The 24,924-nt window shown below is 43.6% G+C and overlaps 1 protein-coding gene across 1 annotated transcript in view; it reads right to left on the reverse strand.

Moving 5' to 3' along the window:
• Cdh1 (cadherin 1) overlaps positions 1-24,924 on the reverse strand; it is a 76,036-nt gene that overhangs the window by 19,906 nt on the left and 31,206 nt on the right. The window contains exons 3-5 of the mRNA XM_004842961.4: positions 6,295-6,557; positions 502-645; positions 222-377 (exon numbers count right to left, since the gene is read on the reverse strand). Of these exons, the coding sequence (XP_004843018.2) occupies positions 222-377; positions 502-645; positions 6,295-6,557 (563 nt within the window). The remainder of the gene's footprint in view (positions 1-221; positions 378-501; positions 646-6,294; positions 6,558-24,924) is intronic.

A 24,924-nucleotide genomic window follows, 5' to 3' on the forward strand; every position in this document is an offset into this window, starting at 1 on the left:
TGTAATGCATGAAGACTTTCTCCACTTTTTTTCCTAATAAGGAAAAAATTAGTGCCACATTTTCCCAGGTTCTCCTGTCATTTCACCTTATCAACAGGTCAAAAGATGTCAGGTTAAGCCCCTCACATGCCCACGACATCTGTTCTGGGAATCCAATGGGTTAGCCAAAAAAATTTTGGACAGATGTTCCACCATAGTCAACAAGCTTCTAAGATACTTACAGTGTAGTTGGCAATTTTTTCTCTATCCAGAGGCTCTGTCACCATCAGCCATCCTGTTTCTCTTTCAATAATAAACACACCAACAGGGGGTGTATCAGCTCCTTGGCCAGTGATGCTGTAGAAAACCTTAGTTTCTTTGTCCCTGTTGGATTTGATCTGAAGAGAAAAAACAGAAAGAAACAGAATTGGCAAGATCCTGACATTGTATCATTTTCCTTTCTACTCCTTGTTGCTTCTCCGCCAAATTCCTCCCAGAGAAACACAGAACTTCTTTCTGTACCTGAACCAGCCTTTTAGGAAATGGGCCTTTTTCATTTTCTGAGCAGCTGATGGGAGGGATAACCCAGTCTCTCTTCTGCCTTCTGAGACCATGGTGGAAGTTGGGAAATTTGATCACTTCTATCTGGGATCCTGGGGAAATGTCCTGAAAAGAAAGAAGATGAGGAACAAATGAGGAAACTCAAGATATTACAGGTCTAATAGTCCAACTTACGTGACCAGCATCTCAAACCTTCCAAGGGCAGTTATGGTTTTAACTCATGACCTGTTTTCTCAATGACAAATTATTTATACCCTCCAAAATGAACAGCCAAGACAAAAATCAACAAACCTCTTTGCCAGTACTACAGTTAGGAAGTTGAATGTCGCCCAGGGAAGCACTATTGGGAAGTGCTGGAACCTTTATGGTAGTGGTGGCTAACCTATGGCATGTGTGGCACAGTGGGGATGCAGAGCCCTCTCCGTTGGCACATGAGCCAAGTTGTCCCAGCATTGCCCCAGCAGCCAAGCATTCAGGTTTAACTGCAATGTTGGAACTTTGTGATAAATAAGTGGGTCTTGGGTTGCAGTTTGGACACTTGATTTCTAAAAGGTTCACCCTTACTGCCTTAGGGGATGGGGCTTACTGAGAGGTCTTCAGATCCTCAGGGGTGTGCCCTCAAAGTGTGCTGTAGGACCTTTGTTTCTTTTCACTTCTTGGATCATGAGTTACGCAGTTTGTTCTGCTACGTGTTCCTGCCATAATGTGGTACCCTCACTAGAGGACCAAATTAATAGGGCCACCCGATCTTGGACTAAAACATCCAAAACCATGAGCCAAAATAAAACTTTTCTCTTTATAAATTAATTGCTTCTCAGGTTGGGCGTGGTGTCATACGCCTGTAGTCCCAGCACACAGGAGGCCGAGGGAGGAGGATTGAGTTCCAGGCAAGCCTGGGCTAGTGAGTTCAAGGCAACCTGAACTACATAGCAAGACCCTGTCTCAACAAAAAAGTTAGCTCCAGGGATTTAGCTCAGTGGTGCTACCGCCTGCCTAGCAAGCACAAGGTCCTAAATTTGATCCCTGGTACCAAAAAAAAAAAAAAAAAAAAGTTAATTGCCTCTGGTATTCTGCTGCAATGACAGAAAGCTGACTAAAACGGCTACAAAATAAAGAATGTGTTCTCTTTTAATCCTTCTTAGTGTCCAGAAAAGGCAATCATGCATACACCATTGTAGGTGTATGGGTTTTGTATTGTGATTTACAAGTTATTTCAAGCACATGTAATATATATATCACTTTTATAGCAACATTATACTCTGTTGTTTTAATATTAGAGATTATTCAATAACTACATCCTGAGATGTTTTCAATTTCTTTTCCTTTATATTTTTCCTATGAATATAGCTCCCTAAAAGGGAGTTAGTTATAGGCCAAAACAAGTTAAGTTTTAGGAATTGCTACTAGGAATACTTTGTGATCAATATAAATCTCTTCATCTCATTATGTCATATCTAAAAGGCTCCTGTTTGTTCTAACAGAAATTTCCCTACCTAGGGTCAGAATCAAAAACACCCTTTGTATCGAGAAGATTTAGCATAAAGATAACCTTATACTCAGGGAAATAAAAGCATTGAAGATGGAAGGAAAATATCTTTCAAATTACTTAAGTGTTTTAGAGTGATTAGTGGTAATACTGTAAAATTTCTACAAAAAATTTCCATCTCCCTCATACCACATAACAATACTTATTCTTGGCCAGGGATTTAGCTCAATGGTGTTGCTGCCTCCCTAGCAAGCACAAAGTCCCAAGTTTGATCCCTGGGGCCTAAATAAATAAATAAATAAATAAAATGAGGGTGATGCTATTAGTTCCTAAGTCATAAGGATTCTTAAGGATTAAATGAGTTACTGGTATTGCATGTAAAGTAGAGCCATGGTGAACAAAGAGGCCTTGATGAATGAATACAAATCCACTTGCCATATTGAAAGAGAAGACAAAAGGTCAGGCCTTGCTGACCTCAGGGCTGCAGAATATTTTCAGGGAATGATAATAAAGATGAGCATTGTTAACGTAATATTAACATTTTCATGTGTAAAATTTAAAGAGAATCATGCCTAAATCTAATTAATATGGAATTTATCCCTCAGAAAAATAGGACACCAGACTGCAAAAGGCCACTCAAGGCTGCACATGGTGGCACACACATGTAATCCCAGGACTTGGGAGGGTGAGGGAGGATGATTGCCAGCCTGGGATATGAAGTAAGACCTTGTTTCAAAAACGAAACAAAACATCTTCTCAAGCAAAGTGAAAGTAGACAGTTACATCTGTTCTAATACAAATTAAAAGTGAAGTATGAGGGGTTAAGGTATGGATCACAGGGAGAGCACTTGCATGCACAAGGCCTTGGGGTTTGATACCCAGTATCCTTTGAACTAGAGACAAACCAAAGTGAACCTCCAATTCATCTTTGGCAGTTTGCCACCTACCACCGAATACCTATTCTTCCTTTAAAAATTTTTTTTTAGGGCCGGGGATTTAGCCCAGTGGTTCCGGTGCCTGCTGTGCAAGCGCGAGGACCCGAGTTTGATCCCCAGTACCAAAAAAAAAAAAAAAAAGACTACATTTTTGTAAGAAGCTACACTTAATAGTTAGGTGTGGCCAGGAGGCTAAGTTCTGACTATTACGATAAAAGTGGAAGTGTCCCTTAAGAATTCCAAAAAAGGGCTGGGGATTTATTCAGTGGCACCGTGCCTGCCTCACAAGGGCAAGTCCTGAGTTTGATCCCAGGTACCAAAAACAACAACAACAAAAAAACTCCACAAAAGTTTCTTAAAAGGCAGGCAGATAACTAAACAATACATTTCTATGCTTCTTCTCTTTCCATTTCTTACCATGTAGAATAAAGGGATGACTGGAGCTCTTGCAGCTATCTTAGATCATAAGGTCACTATGAGGGTGAAAGCCACAGGCTGAGGATAACAGAGGAGTAAAGAAACGTGGGGGCCAGGGATGTAGCTCAGTGGCACTGTGCCTGCCTCATAAGTGCAAGGTCCTGAGTTCAGTCCCTGGGCACCGGGGGGTGGGGGGGGGGAGAGAAAGGAAACCTGGGCTCTTGATGGCTGCAGAGCACTGATGACAAACCTTTTAGAGACCAAATGCCCAAGAGGCTTGTGACATCATCGCCTGGCACCACCGCTCCTTTCTGAGCATGAGCATGACCCCTATGTGCACTGTTACCCAATGCTCAGCTGCTGGGGTAACTTGGGTTGCATGCCAACACACACATACCGTAGGTTTGCCACTAATGCTATAGAGTATCTATGTGGGACACAACTCACCTTTGGACTTCCTTAACTTAAAAGAGAATATTTTGCATAAGCCACTGTAATTTGGGGTTTTATATAATATACACTTGAATCAAATCCTGATACAGCAGACATGAAAGCAGAGGCTAAGTCGGCAGAAGAGGGGAGGCAAAGCTAGAGAAGAATCAAGTTCAAAACTGTCTCTTGGTCAGAAGAGATTTCAACAGGCAGCTGCTTAGCAGAACTCACTGTGCTGAGCTCACATGAATGACAGGCCAATTGGAGATGCCAGGCAGAGGGTCATACTAATATAGTTCCCCTGAGTTAGTCATGTTTTCTGATCTTCTGATCACCAGGAAGAAATTCAGATGTATCAGAAAGAATATTAAGTTCCAAGAACCTCAAAACTCCTGAGGGAGAAAAGCAGGAGCCTACCTAGAGGCTTTGGCATTTAGGACACAATCTATACTTCCTGTGTACTTCCAAGAAGGAAGAGTACAACTAGAAATACCCACCACCGCAGCATACCCCACCCCACCTGCTGCCCTGAGACATTTTGATAGAGAGTACTGTGGGCCCAGTGTGGAAACTTGCAAAGGCATTTGGCTTTTGGTAACAACCTCCAGAAATATTCTTGCCAAGAATCTAGGCAGAAATACATCCTTCCATTCATGGTCAATTCATGTATCTGTCGGTTCAATATCTACTGGGCTCCTGGCAGGTTCCAGACCTAATGGCCAGGCACTTTGAACACAATGGAGAAAGGTTGTGTCACCCATTCATCCTCCTCTTTGCCAAGACCCACAAAGAACAAAACAATAAGAAAATGCACAACTCATTCCTTCTGCCTCCAGGAGAGAAAGGATTAAGAACAGCTAACAACTAAAGAGCACTGATTACATTTGGCCCACCACAACTGCAGGTTTCACATTCGTGGATTCAACCAATCATGGAGTTAAAGTGTTTTTAAAAAATTACGTCCATACTTGTCTTAATCACTTTCCTTGTCACTGGGACAAAATACTTGAGACCCACAAAGTAAGAGCGACTTATTTTAGCTCAGTTACAGTCCATGGTAGGCTGGCTCCAAGGCAGAAATGGGATGGCAGAGGGGTACAGCAGAGGAAAGCTGCTTATGTCATGGTGGCCAGGAGCAGAGAGAGAAGGGAGGAGCCAAGGAAGGAAATATACCCTCCCAGGTTGTGCACCCAGTGACCTGCCTCTAGCCCGCAACCCCCAATAGCACACTCAGCTACTGAACTTATTGGTTTGTTTTTATTTTTTGGTACTGAGGATCGAACTCAGGACCTTGTGCTTGTGAGGCAGGAGGCAGCACCACTGAGCTAAATCCCCGGCCCTTACTGCACTTATTGGCAGACAAACCCATTGATGAGTATAGTGCTTCCCGATCTAATCACCTTCCAAAAGCCACATCTTTGAGCACATTTGAATATGAGGGAAACTTCTAGAACTAAACCATAGTGGTACTGAACATGTACAGACTTTGTCTTTATTTCCTCAACAATATAGTATCATCATGATTCACATAGCATTTACCTTGTATTAGGCATTTTAAGTAATTTAGTGGATGGAATACGGGGCCTCAGCAGTGCTAGGCAAATGCCCTACCACTGAGCTATGTTCTCATCCTTCTAGAAATGATGTAAGAACACAGGAAGATATGTGTAGGCTATATGCAAATCCTATGTCATTTTATATAAGGGATGTAAGCATCCAGATTTTGGGTTCTTTTCTTTTCTTTCTTTTTTTTAAAGACAAGTGTCTTACTATGTAGTTCAGGGTGTCCTTGAATTCACTGTGTAGTCCAGGCTGGCCTTGAACTTGAGGCGATCCTCCTGCCTCAGTCTTCCAAAGTGTTGGGATTATAGACATGAGCCACTTTCCCTGGCACAGATTTTGGTATCTACAAAAGGTGAAGGAGTGTTCTGGAACTGGTCTGCTTAGGATACCAAGTATATATACTTAGCATATTCTTAGGACTTCACATGCATTAATTTATTCAGTTCTTGCTATTATCTCCATTTTACAGAAAAGGAAATTCAAGCCTAGACAAATGAAATCACTCCTCCAGGGTTACTCACGTGGCCAAAGGGAGGCCGATTCAATCCCAGACAGCATCCATGCATTTTCCCACTGCGTTATACTACCCACTCTCTATGCTCAACAACCACCCCAAAACCCAACAAGAAATAAGAAATAGTTCCATTAGACCAACGGTCTCCTACTAGGGATGATTTTGCAACTTGCCCAGGCAGCATTGTCAGTATCTGGAAGTGTTTCTGGTTGTCACCTCTGCTAGAGTTGTTCCTGGTGTCTACTGAATTAAGGCCAGGGACGCTGCTTAATTGCCTATAAATAGTGCACGGCGCAGCCTCCACATAAAACCGTCCATCCCAAAATGCCAATGGAGCCATGGCAGAGCAACCTGGGTTAGCTACAGCCTGAAACAATGGTGAACATCTAAGAAACACCGTGACATACCTGGTCAGGGTCCTGGTGGTGGTGATTGTCCCGGCGCTGATGGTGGTTGTGGTGCTGAGGATGGGGTCCCTCTGCCTTCAGCGTAACTTTGGTGGAAAACTTTCTGAAGGTGAATTCCAAGGCGTGGACAGAAAAACTGATCTCTGGTTTATGAAACAGAAGAGGCCGTTTGACTCTGACTACACCATCTGTACCTACTTTGAATCGGGAGTCGGTAGAAAAGTAGGCTGTTCTTGGTCGACCCGTGCATCCTTCAAAACTCACTGCAGGGCAGAAAGCACAGTGATTAGGAAATGGAGCAGATTCAAGACAAGAGCATTCTTCTCCAAAAAGCAAACTTAATTCACCCACAGAAGCCCAACTCATGCAAAACAGGCACAAGCAAAACAAACCATAATTTGGTGACAGAACAAAGCTATCCCTAGAATCAATATTATTGACATTCTTCACAATTATTGTGATCTTTTTTCTCATGTAGTTGTTCAGTGAAAATGATGTTTAGAAAGTAAATTTTTTAAGAAAAACAACAAAAAAGGGACCTCTGCTTCAGAGAGGTCTTACCAGTATGAAAAACAGAATATGAAATAACTGAGACAGGATACAGGTACCTAAGTCTACCCTATGGTGCGATTTCTTAATCAATCGATCAATAAAAAAGACAAAAATATAACAAAGCGCCATCCCAGTAGAGAGAACAGTTGACAAGATAGTTCATTCTAGGTAAACTCAGAAGTTAGCATATTTTCCTTCCTTTAAAATAATTGCCACTCATCCATCCAATAGGATTTCTATTGCCTCAAAGTGTTTTTGGTACCAGGAATTGAACTCAGGACCTTGCACTTGCCAGGCAGGTATAGTGCCACTGAGCTAAATCCTCAGCCAAGGTCGAAGTGTTATTTTATAAAAATTCCTGCTGGATCCGGGGATTTAGCTCAGTGGTTCCATCGCCTACCTCCCAAGCGCAAGGACCAGAGTCAATCCCTGGTTAAAAAAAAAAAAAAAAAAAAAAAAAATCCTGCTGTTACCCTTATTTTACAAGGCTAGACACCTCTGTGCTAGGAGGATCAGATTTCTGCCAGAAAGCCCCTAAGCGATTAGCTCCCGGGCTGCAGTTTTCATTTCTTCCGCCAGGGGCCACTCTTACAAACATATCTGAAACCAAAAGACCTGCACGGTAGTTACTTGGCTTAGAGAAAAAGACCTTGGGTGAGAACCATGATCACTCACATCTTGAAAATGCAACTGAGGATCAGAAAGGTTAAGAAATTTACCTGCCATCCCATAACTAATAAACAGCAGATCTGTGACTGGCCCTTGATGGAAACTGGTATATCACTCCAAAATATGCCTCTTTGATTAAATATTTGTGAGCCAAAGGTGCTTGAAAACCAGCAATTGCAGAAAGGTCTATCTCAACTGTGCTTTCTTACCTATTGCCAGCCATAAACTTGCCTGGGAGAAAGCTGACAGCCTTGTACAAGTACAAAAAGACAGCCATTGTTACAGGTAAGTGGGAGTTGACAATCTGTATAAACTTGTTAAAATAACCCTCATCCTCCACCAGCTTCACACCCCTCCATTATCTCCTAGTCCCCTGGAATTACTGCCTCTAGCCCAGGGCCCTCTGTCTTGTTTCTCCACAAAACTTACTGCTGTTTAGAAGTATAGAAGCTTTCTGCTCTGGACATTTCTTCAGGTCTTCCTTCACTCTCGTGAGGGTACCCACTTGCATGCAAAAAATTCATGTTTTCTCCTGTTAAGCTGTCTTGTGTTAAGATCCCAATTAAGAACCAAGATTTGGACTAGGGATGTGGCACAGTGGTAGAGTGCTTGTCTAACATGCATAAGGCCCTAGGTTCCATCTCCAGCACCACACGGACAAAAACAAAAGTTAGCAGGGAATAGCAGCACTTCAGAGGCCGAGGAAAGAGGATTGTGATTTTCAGGCCAGCCTGAGCTACATAGTGAAATTCTTTCTTATAAAGAAAGAACTAGGGCCAGGGATTTAGTTCAGTGGTTCTGCCGCCTGCCTTGCAAGCTCAAGGACCCAATTTCGATCCCCAGTACCAAAAACAACAACAACAACAACAACAAAAAATAAATAAAAGAAAGAAAGAACTAAAGGGTCGGGAATTTAGCTCAGTGGTTTCGCCACCTGCTGCGCAACAAGCGCAAGGACCCGAGTTTGATACCCAGTACTCCCCCAACAAAAAAAAGAAAGAAAGAAAGAACTAAGGAGGCTGGGGATTTAGCTCAGTGGTTCCGCTGCCTGCCTCGCAAGTGCAAGGTCCTGAGTTCGATCCCCGATACCAAAAGAAAGAACGAACGAACGAAGGGGCTGGGATTTTAGCTCAGTGGTTCCACTGCCTGCCTCGAAAGTGCAAGGACTGGAGTTTGATCCCCAGTAACCCCCCACCCCCCAAACCAACTAAGATGAGGAGAAGTGATCGATCTATAGATTTCCTTAATATGAGTGTGTAGTCACATTGTTGGTTCTACCTATATCTGGAGAGACCCTATTTATTAAATCCTGAGGGCTTTTTTTTTCCTTCTCCCATTCCCATTCTAGGGATGGAACTCAGGGCCTACCCTATGTGCTCAGCAAGGACATTATCACTGAGCTACACCCCTACCCCCAACCCTAGGCTACTTGAGTTTGGGGTTTTTTTGTGTTTTTTTTTTTAAGACAGGGTCTCCCTTTGTAATCCAGGTTGAACTGGACTACAGGCTGAACTGAACTTCCTATGATCCTCCTGCCTCATCAATCTGCTTCAGCTTCCCCAGTGCTAGAATTATAGGCATGTGCCCAGTGACCTTGAGCAAGTTTTAAAGGATTCTACCTCAGAGCCAGGAACCCAAGGATGGTAGAATTCTGAGGCCACTCCACATAAACTGAGTGACCACACTAAGAGCTAATTCACAGGGAGGAAACAGGTATTTCACATAATCTAGTCAGACCCTCCCCATCCATCCTATAACAAATGGCCAGCCTCCTGTCCTCACCCTATCCTAGCCTTTTGGGCTAGGTCTGAAGCTCCTTCCTAAACTTGAAGGGATGGGAATAGGGTGAGCAGGGGGCAGCTACAGTAAATGATGGAAAGAAAAGAGATTTTAAAAAGGGGAGGTAGCTAGTCTCAGAGTCTTCCACTGGATTATAAACCCAGATTCTGATATCTTTTTGCTGGGTATCCTTAAGAAAATGTCTTAACTTCTCTATGGGCCCCAGTTTGCTCTACTGTAACATGAATGAAACCATTACTGGTGAGCCTGTGTCTCTTCAGGGTTTAGTGAAGATAAACACGGCGAAAGTGATTACATCTTGTAAGCTCAGAGCAATGTAAGTGCAGGAGATTATTGTTATTTCCATGCTTTTTGGTAGATAAGACAGAAAGAAAGGATTTGCTAAGTGAACAGATGAGCCATATAGTGACAACAGAAACAAGAGAAGAAATCCCAAGTCCTTAGAGGATGAGCTAATACCACCCTTCAAATCTAAAATAGCATTTTTTTTTCCAATCTAGAAAATCAAGATTCTTTCCAAAGATCCCTGCTCCATCCCCAAGCATAAGTAGCAGGGGTCTGGGCTGTGTTCCAGGCGGGGGGGGGGGGGGGGGGGGGACGGACGAGGACGGGACAGTTATCATGTAAGAAGGGAACAAGAGCTGCCCTGGATTCCTCTCCCCAGCCAGCCCAAATCTGGGCAGTGAAAATTGAGACAAGCATGATCAGACTTGCCAAGGGTGGCGGCCTGAAAAAATGAAAATGGTTTTGCAAATAACTTGAAGCAAGGCACTTACCCTGCGTGAGGCATCTCCTCCTAATGCTCCAAGCCTCACTCTGAGAGAAGCGACACGGTAAGTGTGACAGACTGCTCTAACTTGAATTTCCAGGTGCTTACGAAGACTCATTAGCTTTCTATAAAACTGGATCTGCTAGGTTGATAAATCACAAATTACAGCAAAGTCTGAGGGGCTCTCCAGCTCCAGGAAGGTTCTGAGAAGGGAACTTTTTCCAACCTGGCCAGGGCTGGGCTGCCTCAGCCACTGGCTCAGTCACGGAAAACACTGGCAAGCAGGAGGCAAGGGAAGGCTAGTGCTGAAACCAGGTGGCAGCACATGGGGGTTGGGTATATTCGAACATTTTCATCATAAGAAGTTAGGGCTGGGGATTTAGCTCAGTGGTTCTGCCTCCTGCCTTGCAAGTGCAAGGTCCCAAGTTCGATCATTGGTACCAAAAAACAAAAGAAAACAAAAAAAACCACCCAAAACCCATCAAAAGAAGTTAATAGAAAGCCACCAAGTGATTCAGAATTCTTTAATCTAAAAAAAAAAAAAAAAGGAATTCTTTAATCCAGCATGAACATCTTTCCTCAACTTGTTATTTACTCACTTGGATCTAGAGACCAAATCCCAGTAACGAGAACCAGGACCCTATTGGCCATCTCTAAATGGGGAAATCTTTCCATCATAATATCATTATCACCACCACCATCACCTCCACCACCATCATCATCAAAAACGACAGCCTCGATCAACTAATAGTTTCGACTACCCTTTGTTGACAATTTTGCTAACAAAACAAAACAATTTCGCTAATATTTATTTATTTATTGCAGTACTAGGGATTGAATCCTGGGGTGCTCTACCACTGAACATTTCCATAATTAATTATTTTTTAATTTTTATTTTGAGACAGAATCCTCCTAAATTTTGCAGGCTGAGCACCACCACACCTGGCAAAGAATTTATTTAGTGGTGCTGGAAATCTGGCCCTCCTGCTAGCACACCATGAGATGTGAGGATTAACACTCAAAGCTTAGTGAGGAGTAGGGGCTTCACGTGCTATGCAAGTGCTCTTCCACTAAGCTATACCCCAAGCCCCAACTATTTAACATTTTAAACATGTATAGAACATTAACTAATGGACCACACTCTTTTAAGCACTCTACAAATTTAATTCATTTAATCCCAGAACTGTAGGAGGTTAGTACTCTTAGATGGAGAAACTGAGGCAGCTAGAGCTGGGACTCAAAGCCCAGCAGTCTAAGAGTTTATGCTCCTGACCATGCGTCATGGCCTCTATTGACCTGTCAGGTCCTTGATTCTGGGGTTTATGCTTGATTTTCTGATTTAATTCCACCTTCTACCCCCCAGGGAGGCATCATTAGCAGGGGCTGGGCTGGCTTGTGCCACTGTTAATTAGGGATCTTCACCACCATGCCTCATATGTAAAAGGGGGAAATGCTATCCAGTAATAATAAAAAGGAGAATGTATTAAGAAAAACCAAAATGAGCTACAAGAAAGTCCAGGAGAGTATGGAATACTACACACCAGGAGGTAAACAGTAATTGGGATACAGATGGGAGAAGACTGAAAGAAGTGGGGTTGGTGGGAGAGAGGCTTTTTTTAAAAGCCAACATATTTTCCTATATCTTCTTTTTTGGTACCGGGGATCGAACTCGGGTCCTTGCGCTTGCACAGCAGGCGGCGAAACCGCTGAGCTAAATCCTCGGCCCTTTCCTCTATCTTTGTATTATGTTACTAGTCCCAATTAGAATGAATTTTTTTTAAATGACGAAAGTCATTTTAAAGTGTCTGCAACTCACAGTAACTCTTGGATACTGTTATTCATCCTACAGTGCCCCATTTTCTAGCCTATTTGACGGAAGTGGGAGTTTTAAACAGAAAACCCTGGAAGAGATGACTGAAGTTCATATACAAATGAAGCCCAAGTTCACAAAAAGCTTTGGGTCCTGGGGCAGGCAGGTTTTGAGTGCTCAGCAACATTCCTTGCCTGGAATTGCCATCATGCCAGGGAACAGTCCCACGTGAAGGATCTCGTTTCTTCTCCCACCCCCGTGCAGCCTCATAACTGGAATGTGAGTGGGTAGAAACGAGCCTCTCTCAAAAGCCTCTATAGATTTCCAGAGGATGCTGGGGTTTCAGAAGGATGGAATTGCTTGCTATCAAACACAGCTAATCATAGCTGATCTATGTAGTAACCAGTAGGGTAATCCAATCTCTGAGGAATAACTACTTGAAAGCAGCGTTTTGCCCACACCAGACACAAAGGGGTACATTACAGATCCTTTCCCTCTCGTTGCAATGCATTCCCATAGCTCACAGCAATACCTCTGCATTTAGCTTGACTTCTGGGACTGTTTGAATTTGAGTGCTTCTCTCAAGCTTACACATAAAAGATCAGAGAGCCTTCTGAGGCTTTTAGGGGCCACGCTGCCACTGTCTTCCCCAAAACCAAGGGCTTTAGTTCCTAACTTAAGTAATAAAGATTGGGCTGGGGATTTAGCTCAGTGGTTTCGCTGCCTGCTGTGCAAGCGCAAGGACACGAGTTCGATCCCCGGTACCCAAAAAAAAAAAAAAAAAAAATACTAAAGATTAACTTGATGAACGAAAGGATTCTTGAGGAGACAGCGTCTGTTAGCCAGGAGGGAGTTTTCTCTTTATGGGTTCAAAATACTGTTTCTAACTCCAACCACAAAGCCATGGGTCTCCACAGATGTGACAGCCTGCAAAACTGTCCTCTAGGTTGACCGTTTTCTTAGTTGGCACTGAGTAATGCTGGTGTCTTCCTTTGATGGTGTCCACAAAATTAGGAAACATTAAAGGTGTGTAAAGCACCCATGTTCAGCAGAAAATGTGATTTTATGTTTGAAAGAATAGGGAGAAATGGACAACTAGGCCTCTAGTTTTCTACATCTAGGGCAAGTTGAAGAGAACACTCAAGTTCCATTGGGAAGATTGAACATCTCACCTCCTTCAGGTCTCTAGTTTGTGTCCATCTACTACTGAGAACCACGGACAGTAACGCTATCTTAAAATCATTTAGATACAGCAGTCCCGTGAAGTAGGGATTTAGCATTCCTCATTTATAAGGAGGTAAGGGGCTGGGGTGTGTGTAGCTTAGTGGTAGAGTACTTGCCTAGCATGCATAAGGCTCTAAGTTCAATCTTCAGCACTGCAATCAGTCAACCAACCAGGTAACTGAAGTTCAGAGAGGTGAAGGGACTCGGCCAAATCACACAGCTATGAACAACAGAGGCTGTGGTGTGATATCAGCTAACTTGTCAGGACTTAATTACCAGGACTTCACCACCACACAGTCTGACTCTTAGCACTGAGAAGCCATTTGCAAGACTTTGCTAGTTGAATGGATACTGGGAGGTTAATTCACACACAAAAATGAACAGTTGAGAGATAATTAGAATTAAAATAACAAAATATCATTATGTACACTCACTCACTCTCCTTGGACAGATACTTCTGAGTCTTGGAAATCTAGTCCTAGACCTCAGAATAACATAAGAACATTCAGACAGCCACACAGAGGAGGAAGTTTCAACTCCAGATTCAAGATTGCTCCTCATTATGTCACCATCTCACAAAAACCGAAATAAGTTAAGAGTTCCTCTCATCAGCCAGCTTCAACCCCAAGTGTCTGAGGAAGATAAACAACTTAGAAGGTCACATGACACAGAAAAAGATTCCCAGGGACCACCGATTTAGCTCAGTGGCACCACACCTGCCTCGCAAGTCCAAGTGCAAGGTCCTAAGTTTGATCCTCAATACCGAGAAAAGAAAAAAACAAAACAAACAGACTCCCAGGCGTGTGTCCCCTACACCTGTGCCATGTGCTCCAACAGCCGCTGAAGTACCCCATACCCCGTATTGATGGCTCCCACGGAATTCCAGGAATAGGAAGTCTATTTGCATGAAACTTACCAAATTCTTTCTCTTAATTTCCCCTAAATGTTTTTGCCCAGAACAAAGTCACTTCCACCCTGAAATCAGATGTTAGCAGTGAACACTGCCTGGATAGGGAACAAAGAAGAAACCCACAGCATGGTATGGAGGGAGCTCTAAGTGCAGGGCAGGGAGAACGCAGTGAGGCTACAGATTAAGACAAAAACTAGCCCAGGCCCATTTACCCTTTACTTCCAAGCGGAACTAAATAGGATAAAGGGGTAACCCTCTGCTGTGAGGTCACACTCATGTGATGGGGTCACTGTGGCAGTGTCTTTTGCTTCTCAGTCATGTTTCTATTTGAGCTAAGGTATTTCCTTCTCTGCAGCAAATTGGCTCAGTAAAAAATGTCATAGATGTCACGTCAAGTTGGTTAACAGCCAGTACAAAAATGTTACTATTTTACACTTGTGTGAATGCAGTCAAACCAAGTTGGGTTCAATTTTCTAGGGGCTGGGGCTGTAGAGCAGTGGTAAAGTGTGTGCTCAGCATGTGGAAGACCCTGGGTTTGATACCTAATACCATATTAAAAAATATTTAAAAAATAAGGTGCTGGGGGGTAGTTCAGTGATAGAGTGCCTAGTATGTGTGAAGCCCTGGGTTTGAGCCCCAACATTGCAAAAAGAAACAAGGGTTCCCAGGAAAGACTGTCCCAGCTTCTGGCTACATGCTAAAGTGAGGGAGTGAGCCACATGGCAGTGCAGGGAGATTTCCAAGCCTGCTGGATGTCCACTGCAGGCCAAGCCTTGGTATTAAAGAGCCAGCCTTGAACACAATGGACACTAAGACATCCCACTAGAGTTGAGGTAATGGTAGCACACATGTGCACAACCCTGTGCCCAGAGTTGGCCCCCACTCCTCCAGTCCAGAAGGTCCAGGGAACTCCCCATTCCCCCTGTCTTTCTTGACAATAAGACCAAAAAAAAATCCTCAGTGCTAAATCATTTCCCTCCAGGTCCTCTCCTGCACAGTATAGAAATGGGCAGCACCCAGTGATAAAATTTCACCCAGTGTTATCTCAGAATTCCCACCTAGATGGAGCTTTGGTGATTTGGCTAGGGAAGCTGGGGCTGCTTCTCAGCTCAAGTCAAGGCCTGGTACTGAGATTCCATTTTCCAGGAGGGCTGGGTGCTAACTGGCAGAGAATCTTATCTTAGCCAGTTTATAAGGGGAGGTGGGAATAGAGAAGCTCTACGGAGGAGCTGGCAGGAGTACCTGGGGCCTCCTTCCAAGGTGGAGGAGGAGGGTGACTTGGTCCCTACCTGCCATAAGAAACTTGTTTGGTTTCCTCAAAAGGAAAAGAATGGGGAAGCCTTCTCTCTGGCTTTTACACCAAACTGGAGGAGCTTTACTGTCCTGGCTTCAGGCTGCATGCTGAATACTCACTCAGACACTCCACCTTACCTACCTAAATACAAAGGTGCTAACTGATCATTCCTATGGGCTGCCACCCAGGGAACATTCTTGTGGCTGGCTTGGGCAACTCCAGAACTGTTTGCTTATTGATTAGAAAGAAAAGATTCCCTTTCTGTGCAAGTACCTGCCCACTTTTCCTTTCTGTTGGGTCCCCCAGGGGCAGGGAGGGCCCCATGTTCTGAATTCCAAAGCAGCTGAATCTACCCAAACCCCGTTGACCCCTCACAGGAAACGGCAACTGCAGGCCTGAGAACTGGGCCCGAGGACGAGATAGTCAGGCCTGTCCAGGTCTTCTATTCCCACTGATGAAATAAAGCATAAAAATCATCTAACACCTTCATCCTGGTTATGGGTGCAGTACACAGTCTTCTGGGAGCTTTTGAAAAATACCCAGGCCTGGGCCCTAGACTAATTGACTCCAGATATCCAGAGTTGGGAAAAGCCCAGGTATAGGTATATTTTAAAGCTTTCCGAGGTGCTAAGGCAGGACTTGAAGGAAAACAAGTTTTTCCCAGCCTTGGGCAGCCTCCCTCTCCCTCAGATCACCTCCACCCCCTACCCTGGAGGTGCAACTTTTATCTGTAACTTTACTTATTTATTTATTTATTTGTTTGTTTACTTTTTGGTATGGGGATCCAACTTGGGACCTTGCCCTTGCCAGGCAGGCAGTGGAACCACTGAGCTAAATCCCTACCCATCTTATCTGGCCATCTTATCCGTACCTTTTATCTGGTACAGATAAAATTGGCAACTAGGGTAAACAAAGTTTATGTCATCTTGTTCTCACAAGATTCACAAAGCTCTGTCTTCTCTCAGGGGTAAGTTGCAAAACTGTCTGCCCTTGTTCTGCTTCTGTAGACTTGCTTGCTATGTCATTAGAAAGACCAACCCCTTTGACCACATGTATAAAACTGGAGCCTTTCTTTTGCTCTGGGCTCAGCCGTTGAACATTAGTCTGCTGAGGCGATATACACGTAAAATCTTGAAATAAATCCTCCTGTATTACCCGTTGGTCTTTCCTGTCTCTTAAAATCCTGCAACAGTGCTAGTATACCCAGTGGGGGCAAAGAATAGCCTCTACAAAGGCTACCATTGGGAGAGGCATAGTAAATATTTTACAAACATGATCACAACCACAATGAGAAAAGTAAAGGTTCAGAGATGGTCAATGACTTTCCCAAGGTCATATAGGTATAAGTGGCACAGGGCTGGGGATTTAGCTCAGTGGTTTCGCTGACTGCTGCGCAAGCGCAAGGACCTGAGTTCGATCCCCGGTACCAAAAAAAAAGAAAGTATAAGTGGCAGAATTGTGATTCACAATCAGGTCTAGCTGACTCGAAGGCTCACTATCCTAACTCCTTCCTGCATAGTCCTGCTTCTCCACAGTACAGTGGATCGAGTTAGGACTGGCCTGACATATGAACAACTTGGGTTATGACCAGAATTTTAGTTTTAACTTACAACCAAAGTCTTTGAGTTATGATCTAAATGCTGTCCACTTATGCTTCCAAATGGTCTCAAATATAGATTTAACCCTTAAAGAGTTCTGGAAGGAACATTCTAACATCCTTTTCTGTGTGAGGTTAATTGAGAAATCCTAGGCCAATGTCTCTCTAAGGACACTGAGATCTCCCTGTATATACGAGCCTGAGCTTTAAACTGACCAACTTGAGTTGCAACCAGACCTTGAGAACAAATTGAGTTCATAAGTTAAGGGTCCACTGTATGATCTTCTGGCTTTGGGGGCATCCTTCTTCCCTCATCTGTCTGATTGTAGGAAATGTGAACGCTGCAACTTCCCTTCTATTTCCTCTGGACTATTGGGTCCTAATGTGGCAGAAGAAACAGACATTTCACCTCCTCTGTCCCTTTACGTCATGGTGCCTTGTTATCCATATCTATTTTTTAGCTTTTAATTTCAATGGCAGTACCTTGTATACATTAGAAGAAAAAGGTTACAAAACGTATATAATATAGCAGCAGCATTCACAACAGCCACTAAGTGGAAACAATCTAAATATTTACCAATGAATGGATAAATAAAATGTGGTAGTGGTATATCTTTACAATAGACTATGACTTGGCAATAAAAAGAAATGAAATAGTGATGATACATTACAACATGGATGATCCTTGAATATATTATGCAAAGTGAAAAAAGAAGCCAGACCCCAAAGACCATATATTGTATGGTTCCATTTATATGCCACGTCTAGAACAACTAAATCTACAGGCAGAAGTAGTTAGTGGTTGCACAAGGCTGAGAGGAAAATGGGGGTGGAAAACTGCTAGGGCAACAAGGAATGAGGAGTTTCTTTGGGGGTTCGTGACAGTGTTTTAAAATTGATTTGGCAATGGTTGTAAATTCTGTGCATATACTAAAAGCCATTATATTCTATATTTTGAATGAGCTTAATAGATGTGAATTGTATCTCAACAAAACTGCTACCCCAAAGAAGCAAAAAGCAAAAAATATCCATAGCCGGGGATTTAGCTCAGTGGTTTCGCCGCCTGCTGCGCAAGCACAAGGACCTGAGTTCGATCCCCGGTATCAAAAAAAAAAGAAAAAAAAACAAAAATCCATGATCCTATCTACACTGAGAAACTTTTTAGTAACACTTTGTTATGTGTCCTTTCAGACTCTGGACTCCATTCTCTTTCCTAACTCATTTGCTACATCTGATCTGTATCGTTTTATATCTTGTTTCTGTACAATCAGGGTCTGAACATTACTATTTTTTTTCTTTCTTTTTTGTTTTGGTACTAGGGATTGAACTCAGGACCTTGTGCTTGCGAGGCAGCTGTGATGCCACTGAGCTAAATCCCTGGCCCTGTGTTTTTAAAGATCTTCCTATTCAACTGTCTTTTTTTTCACATTCCTAAAAAAAAAAAAAAATTCAGGGCCGGGGATTTAGCTCAGTGGTGTTGCCGCCTGCCTCACAAGCGCAAAGTCCTGAGTTGGATCCTAAGTACCAAAAAAAAAAAAAAATTAATGCACAAAGTCATATGTAATCAACATATAAAGTTACTAGGTTGAAAAAATTATGATACAGCCACTCAGCAATAAAAAGGAATAAAATACCAATAAATGTAACATAGATGAGACTTAACAGCACTATCCTAAGTGAAAGAAACCACTCACCGAAAAAGTGCATATTCCATTTATATGAAAGATTCTAGAAAACAAGAAACAGAAAGCAGATCCATTGTGGCCTGTAGCTGGGGATGAGTGAGGGCTTGACTGCTGAGAGGCCCAAGGGAACTTAGTGACAGAAGAAATCCTCTAAAACTGGATTGGAGCCATGCTAGCTGAGCAGCTGTGTACATTTATAAAAATTAGCTAACATACACTTATATTTGGGTAAATTGTATGGTGTGTTAAATTACATCTCAATGCACCAGTAAGAAATATAGTTATTAGGGTTACTTTGGAGGAGGACCTCATGAGTCAAAGTCTCATGGTTCAAAAAGGCCAAAATTTATACACCCAGTAATATCAAGGCTATGAAAAAGTAGAAAGAGAATAGAGAACCTATAAGTAATAATCCATATATAATGCTTAAACTAACAATAATTACAAGAGTAAATAGCTAACATAATGGCAGTCATTGTGTGTGGGCACTGTCACTTCACATGGACTCTGGAGCTTCTGTGAAATAGGTGAGGTGGTTTTGTTTTGGGTTTTTTTGGTACTAGGGATTGAACTCAAGACCGTGAACTTGTGAGGCAGGTGCGGTGCCACTGAGTTAAATCCCCGGCCCTGGGTGAGGTTTTCTAATCTGATGCTGATGAGCAACTGAGCCCCTCCAAAAGGCTCAACTCATTTATTCAGAGTCAGAGCCAGTCAGTCTTTGAAGTGACATCCACACACAGGCATGCCAGTACCAAGGCTTCTGTTTCAAGCACTGGGTTAAAACTGCACTGCCTTGAGGACGAAGGGATGCTTCAGGGGCCTAGGGAAAAGTCCATGCCAGGAGGTCTGCTGTGGCGGGGGACAGGGAGTGTGGGGGAGAGTCCACTGGTCCTCTATGAAGATCTCAACCCAGATAGGAGTATGCACCAATCTAGGGCCTCATTTTCCAAACACAAACAGAGGCAGAAATGTGCCAACTCTGATTGTAAAAACATGGGAAAGTTGTCAGGGAATTTGAAATCTTTGGGGTTTTGGGTTGGGTTTTTGAGTCAGGGACCACTACATTGCTCAGGCTACTAAGAACTCCTGGGCTCAAGTGATCTTCCTGCTTCAGCCTTGAGAGTAACTATGAAAATTTGGAATCTTTGAGTCATTCAAAAACTCCAGAATGTGATCTGGAAACCTTTCTACAAAGAATGAATATAAAGCTTGCATTATTGACAAATGTGGGTTGTTCTGGAAAAGCTTGGACCTTCTGCCTCTGACCTTTGGAACAAAACTCTTCAAATATCTCCAAAGGACAGCTGGAAGCCCAGTTGCAAAAGTGAGGCCTTTCCCACAGTCTCCAGGTCACATGCACTTGTGGATGATTCCATGACAAGCGCTCACTTGTCCAACAAAGCTTACAACCGGCAGCTTTTCCGTTAATGGATGCTAGCATTATTTTTCATTATCTAGAACAAGTAAGCATTGATAGGAAAGGAAACTGCCTCCAAGAGTGTTTGCTAAACCTCCTCTGAAAAGGTAATTAATTGCTCAGGCTCTTGGGAAATAAACTCTACAACCAATGCTGCATCCCTCCTAGTATTGAGGAGAGGAAATTAAAAAGAAAGAAAGAAAGAAAGAAAGAAAGAAAGAAAGAAAGAAAGAAAGAAAGAAAGAAAGAAAGAAAAGAAAGAAAGAGAAATATCTCAGACTGGGGTACTTTAGCAATTCAAGTAGGAAAACAATGAACTATGAAAAGAAAATGGCACAAAATCCACCCTATGGATGCCAGATGCAGGCTTTGGTATACACCGGGGTACAGCCACAGGTCACATGGCTAACTTTCTTTGCAAGATAGCTTGGTACCATTCCTGTGGCACCTGCCCTGGCAGCAGATCTCAAACTTTTTACTTTCCCGGTTGGAGCTCTTACAAGGGACTCCATGACCCATTTACCTAGCCTGTTCCCATTTCCAATGCAATAAAAAATTAGAAACTTGCACACATGCAAAATGATATATGCAAAAGTTACTCACTAAGGCATTGTTTAAGCAGTTTGGGTTTTTTTTGTACCAGGGATCAAACTCGGGACCTTGCTCTTTCGAGGCAGGCGCCAGAACCACTGAGCTAAATCCCCAGCCCTTCACTAAGGCATTGTTGTGGGAGAAAAACATAGGAGACAACCCAAGTATCCATCAGTAGAGGATTAGTTAAATAAATTATGGAATTTTCTTACAGTGAAATACTATACAACTACAAAACAAATGAGAAAGATGTATATCCCTTGCTGTGGAATGAACTTCAAGACATGCCAGGTGATAAAAGCAAGGTGCAGAGCAGTGCTAGGTTTTGGGTAATTAAAAAAGATAGGGGTTAGAATATTTGTTTATATTTGCATGTGAAACTTTAAAAGAAACTAGTGAGTTTAAAGTATGAATGAAGGAGGAGCTATTGTTGGGCCAAAGGAGAGCAGGGTGGGAGTAGAACTTTCCACTGCGTATTTTTAGATCGCTTTCAACATCGTGAATGTATTACCCATTCATCAAAAAACAATTGTGGAGGCCATATGTAAACTTACCAATTACTCTCTACAGGAGAAAACTTTTGCATTTTGCAAGTGTTCAGAGGACTTGGGAGCGAGTCCCAGGCCAATCGGAAGGCACATTGTGTTCAACCCCTCAGGGGACAGGGGCCTCTTGGAGAAGCTCAGCAGCATAGGATGCAGGAGACCATGGTAGGGGGTTGGTGTGGGTGTTGAGAAGCAAAAAGGATGACTCACTCATGAGCGGAAGAGGGGTACAGCAGGCAGGATGCCAGTCAGCTGGTCTAGGGGGAGCATGTCAAATGCCAAGTCAGGTGACCAATTCTCCCCGCAGCCCGTATGTCAACCAAGTCCCCTGCATTCTAAGTTTTCTCATCTGTAATACGCAGGGGCTGAACTGTACCAGCACAGATGTGGGACTCAAAGGCCTCAGATGTCATGGCAAACAGGCATAGGAATAATTTTTTTGGAGGTCGTGTTTATAGATTTTACATATTTAAATCCCTTCCTCCAGGAAAATCCATTGACAGGACTTTTTCCCACAGATGGGACTCAGGCACCTGCTTGACAGCAGATAAACAGGAGTTGAAACAGGCTTGTTCATAGTGGCAAAAGGTAGAAACAGTATCCACAGAGGATTCAATATAAATGATGGCATCCACTTGATGAAAAAGGATGCAGAAATTAAAAGGGAGGTAGCTAATTTAAAAGAATCAAGAACCCTTAAATCCACTCATATGGGAAGGACTTGTCTTTAAAAATCAAAGGATGGGGCCGGGGATTTAGCTCAATGGTTTCGCCACCTGCGGTGCAAGCACAAGGACCTGAGTTCGATCCCGGGTACCAAAAAAAAAAAAAAAAAAAAAAATCAAAGGATGGGTTGGGGATGCAGGTGATAGAGTGCTTACCTGGCATGCACAGGTTGCTGGGTTCCATCCACAGCACCGAAAAGGAAAAGGAAAAGGAAAGGAAGGAACAGTACAGAGGAGCCTGAAAGTTCTAACATAAAGGAGTGCTAATTACTGTGATTTGATCAGTACAGCTGTATACATGGGTTGAAGTATCACACCATACCCTACAAATATGCACAATTAGTACATGTTAATTAAAGACCTGGGTTTGATCCCCAATATCATAAAAATAAATAATTGCAAAAAATAAAAAAAAAATTTTTTAAGTTAACAGTAAAATGGGATTGAGAGAAGTCTCTGAAGTCTTCAGAGGGGACAAGGAAACTACTGCTTGTCTCAGGAGACTGCTGATGGAGGGGGTTAAAGATGAGAGGGACACTTTTTTAATGCTTTTCCATGTCATTTCAAATGGTCTGTGCTTTACTACCTTCACATTAACAGGTTTCTCTTCTTTAATGAGAGCTGAACGAAAGGAGGGACTGGTGACTGTAACGTCGATGGGCAACCAACCCGGAAGATATGGCTTCCAAAACTTCGGCTGCATCATCAGAAATAAGACACTCAGGGCGACCCATTCGAGACCCCTCCTGTCTCCCAGGAGCTATTGTTATTCCCCATTCTTATTCCTCATTCCCATTCCCCAATAAATTTTCTTACTCTTAAAAAAAAAAAAAAAGACACTCAGGACACGGGCATCTGTGGATTCTGTCCTGTCTGTTTATTTGTGGCTTGATAAGAACAGCGTAGGGTTGCAATCTAATGATATAAATGATAGATGTTGTTTTTCCTTCCAAGAGTCATGCTTAAAAGGGACATTGACCCCTGGAGCTGGTCCAGGGGCAAAGGGGCAGGAAGAGTTAAGTAGCCTTACGTGGAGAGAATGGAGAGAGGTGTAGAATGGAAAGGAAACATGATCTTTGTCTTCAGGATTTACAGGGCTGACTCATTCAAGAAGAGTCAAATTACAATAGTGCAAGAAGGTAAAAATAATGGCCAGTGGAGAGTAGATGCTGTGAGAGAACCCAGGACCTCATGCATGCTCGGAAAATGTTGTACCTGTCCAACCTTGTTTAAGAAGTTTCTTCTATTGCAATATTTACTAATAAAAATAAAAAATTTGAAAAAAAAAAAAGAAGTTTCTTCTGCTGAGAACTGATCCCACATGGAGCTGGGTGACCAGCCTCCTGAACACCTCTCCACGTATCAGCATGGGTGGCTCCACAGAGGCCACCTCCGCGTGGCTGTACATGGTGTGTTAAACTTGGAGTCGAGATATCTGGACTTTGAACTGTGCCTTTGACTAGCTGTGGAAGCTCAGGAAAATTCATTAGCAGTGGGGTCTCTGTGTCCTCTTTCCAAAATAGAGAGAATGGTCTCTACACTTCACAGGGTCTGTGGGAAAATTTGAAGAGTTCCTGCGGGGTGAGCCCACTAAGTGTAGCACGCTGCTGTTACTAGCATACTACAGATGGTGTTTGCAGAACTGGAAACTTCTGCAGCTTCTCTGAGGCCACCCTGCGGGAGAGGCAGGCCCAGGTGGCTGAGCAGGCTCTGGGCAAACCAGAATCCCAGCAGTGCTGGCTCTGGCCTCAGTCTCACCTCGGGACTGGCAGCTCCTGCTGGCTGATGGGAGTGGGGCTCTTGCCTGCAGGGGGGTTCCTGTGGAGGGTTCCTGCGGAGCCAGAGGAAGCTCTGCACTTGGGAAAGTCGATCCTTCCCCACCCCTCCTGATCAAAGTTTTGGTTCCACTGGGAACAGTATCTGCCCACACCAACCACACCCTTCTCAGCCACCTGGAAACGTCTCTGTGGTCATGAAAGGAAGCTTCCTGGGTTGCTGTTCTGCTTTCCTGAGCCCTCTCCCTGAGGCCTTGGCAGTGAGTACCTCAGAGTTGAACCAAGGTCTAGTGAGGTCTGCATATGGGCATCAAGGAAGGTGAGAACCCCCTGGAACTGTGGGTAAGGATGCAGGAGCCTGTGGGAGGCTCCAAGCCTTTGACAGTTTCGTAGAGGGGTCTCAGATCCCAAAAGAGGATCTCTGAATTAGACATAGTTAGGGGTTAAAATAAGCACTGTGGCCAGATGAAGTGGTGCGTACCTGTAAGCCTGGAACTTGCGAGGCTGAGACAGGAGGATCATTGTGAGTACAAGGCTAGCCTGGGGGGTACATAGTGAGTTCAAAGCCAGTCTGAACTACATAGCGAGACTCTGTCTCAAAAACAAAATATCCTTCCCCCTAAAATGAGTGCTGTGAAGTTGGGAGGGTTGGAGAATAAAGGGGACTCAACTGTGGCCACAACAACTGGTTGTTTGCAATGCTCCCACCCCTCAATTCAAACCTTCTGAGCACTTGCTGATAAACACTTCCAACCCTCCTGCCAGCACACCCTGAGAGCTGTGAGGATATTAACACCTAAAGCTCAGTGAGGGTGGGCCAATGGGGGACGAGAAAAGAAGGGGCAAGCATAGTTCTTTCTCCATAGACCCAATTCGTCTCCCCCTGCCCCCGCCCGGCAAGCTGGGGATGGAACCCACCTCATAGACACCAGGCAAGTGCTCTACCATTCAGCAACACCTCGGCCCCGACCCCATTCCTCACCTCATACCTGGATTGCAGTAGCCTCCCCAGTCTTCCCAACTCTGGCTGAGGTGGCTACAGCCTCCTCTTTACACAGCAGCCCCTACTCCACCTTAAGGAGCCCTCCAGAGGGTCTTCTTTCTCTCAGAATAAACACCCTGCTCCCCACAGTCAGGCCTCAGCTGACCTGGTCACCCATTCCTTCTTTACTCACTCTGCTCCAGCCAACAGCTTGGAGATGCTCCTGCTCGGGTTTGTATTTGCTTGTCCCAGTGCCTGCAATGCTCTTCCCCAGGTGACCACATG

The sequence above is a fragment of the Heterocephalus glaber genome, unplaced genomic scaffold, assembly GCF_053883595.1.
Source record: "Heterocephalus glaber isolate CG9 unplaced genomic scaffold, H.glaber_assembly_v1.0 deba00000071, whole genome shotgun sequence".
In the NCBI taxonomy this organism is placed as follows: domain Eukaryota; kingdom Metazoa; phylum Chordata; class Mammalia; order Rodentia; family Bathyergidae; genus Heterocephalus; species Heterocephalus glaber.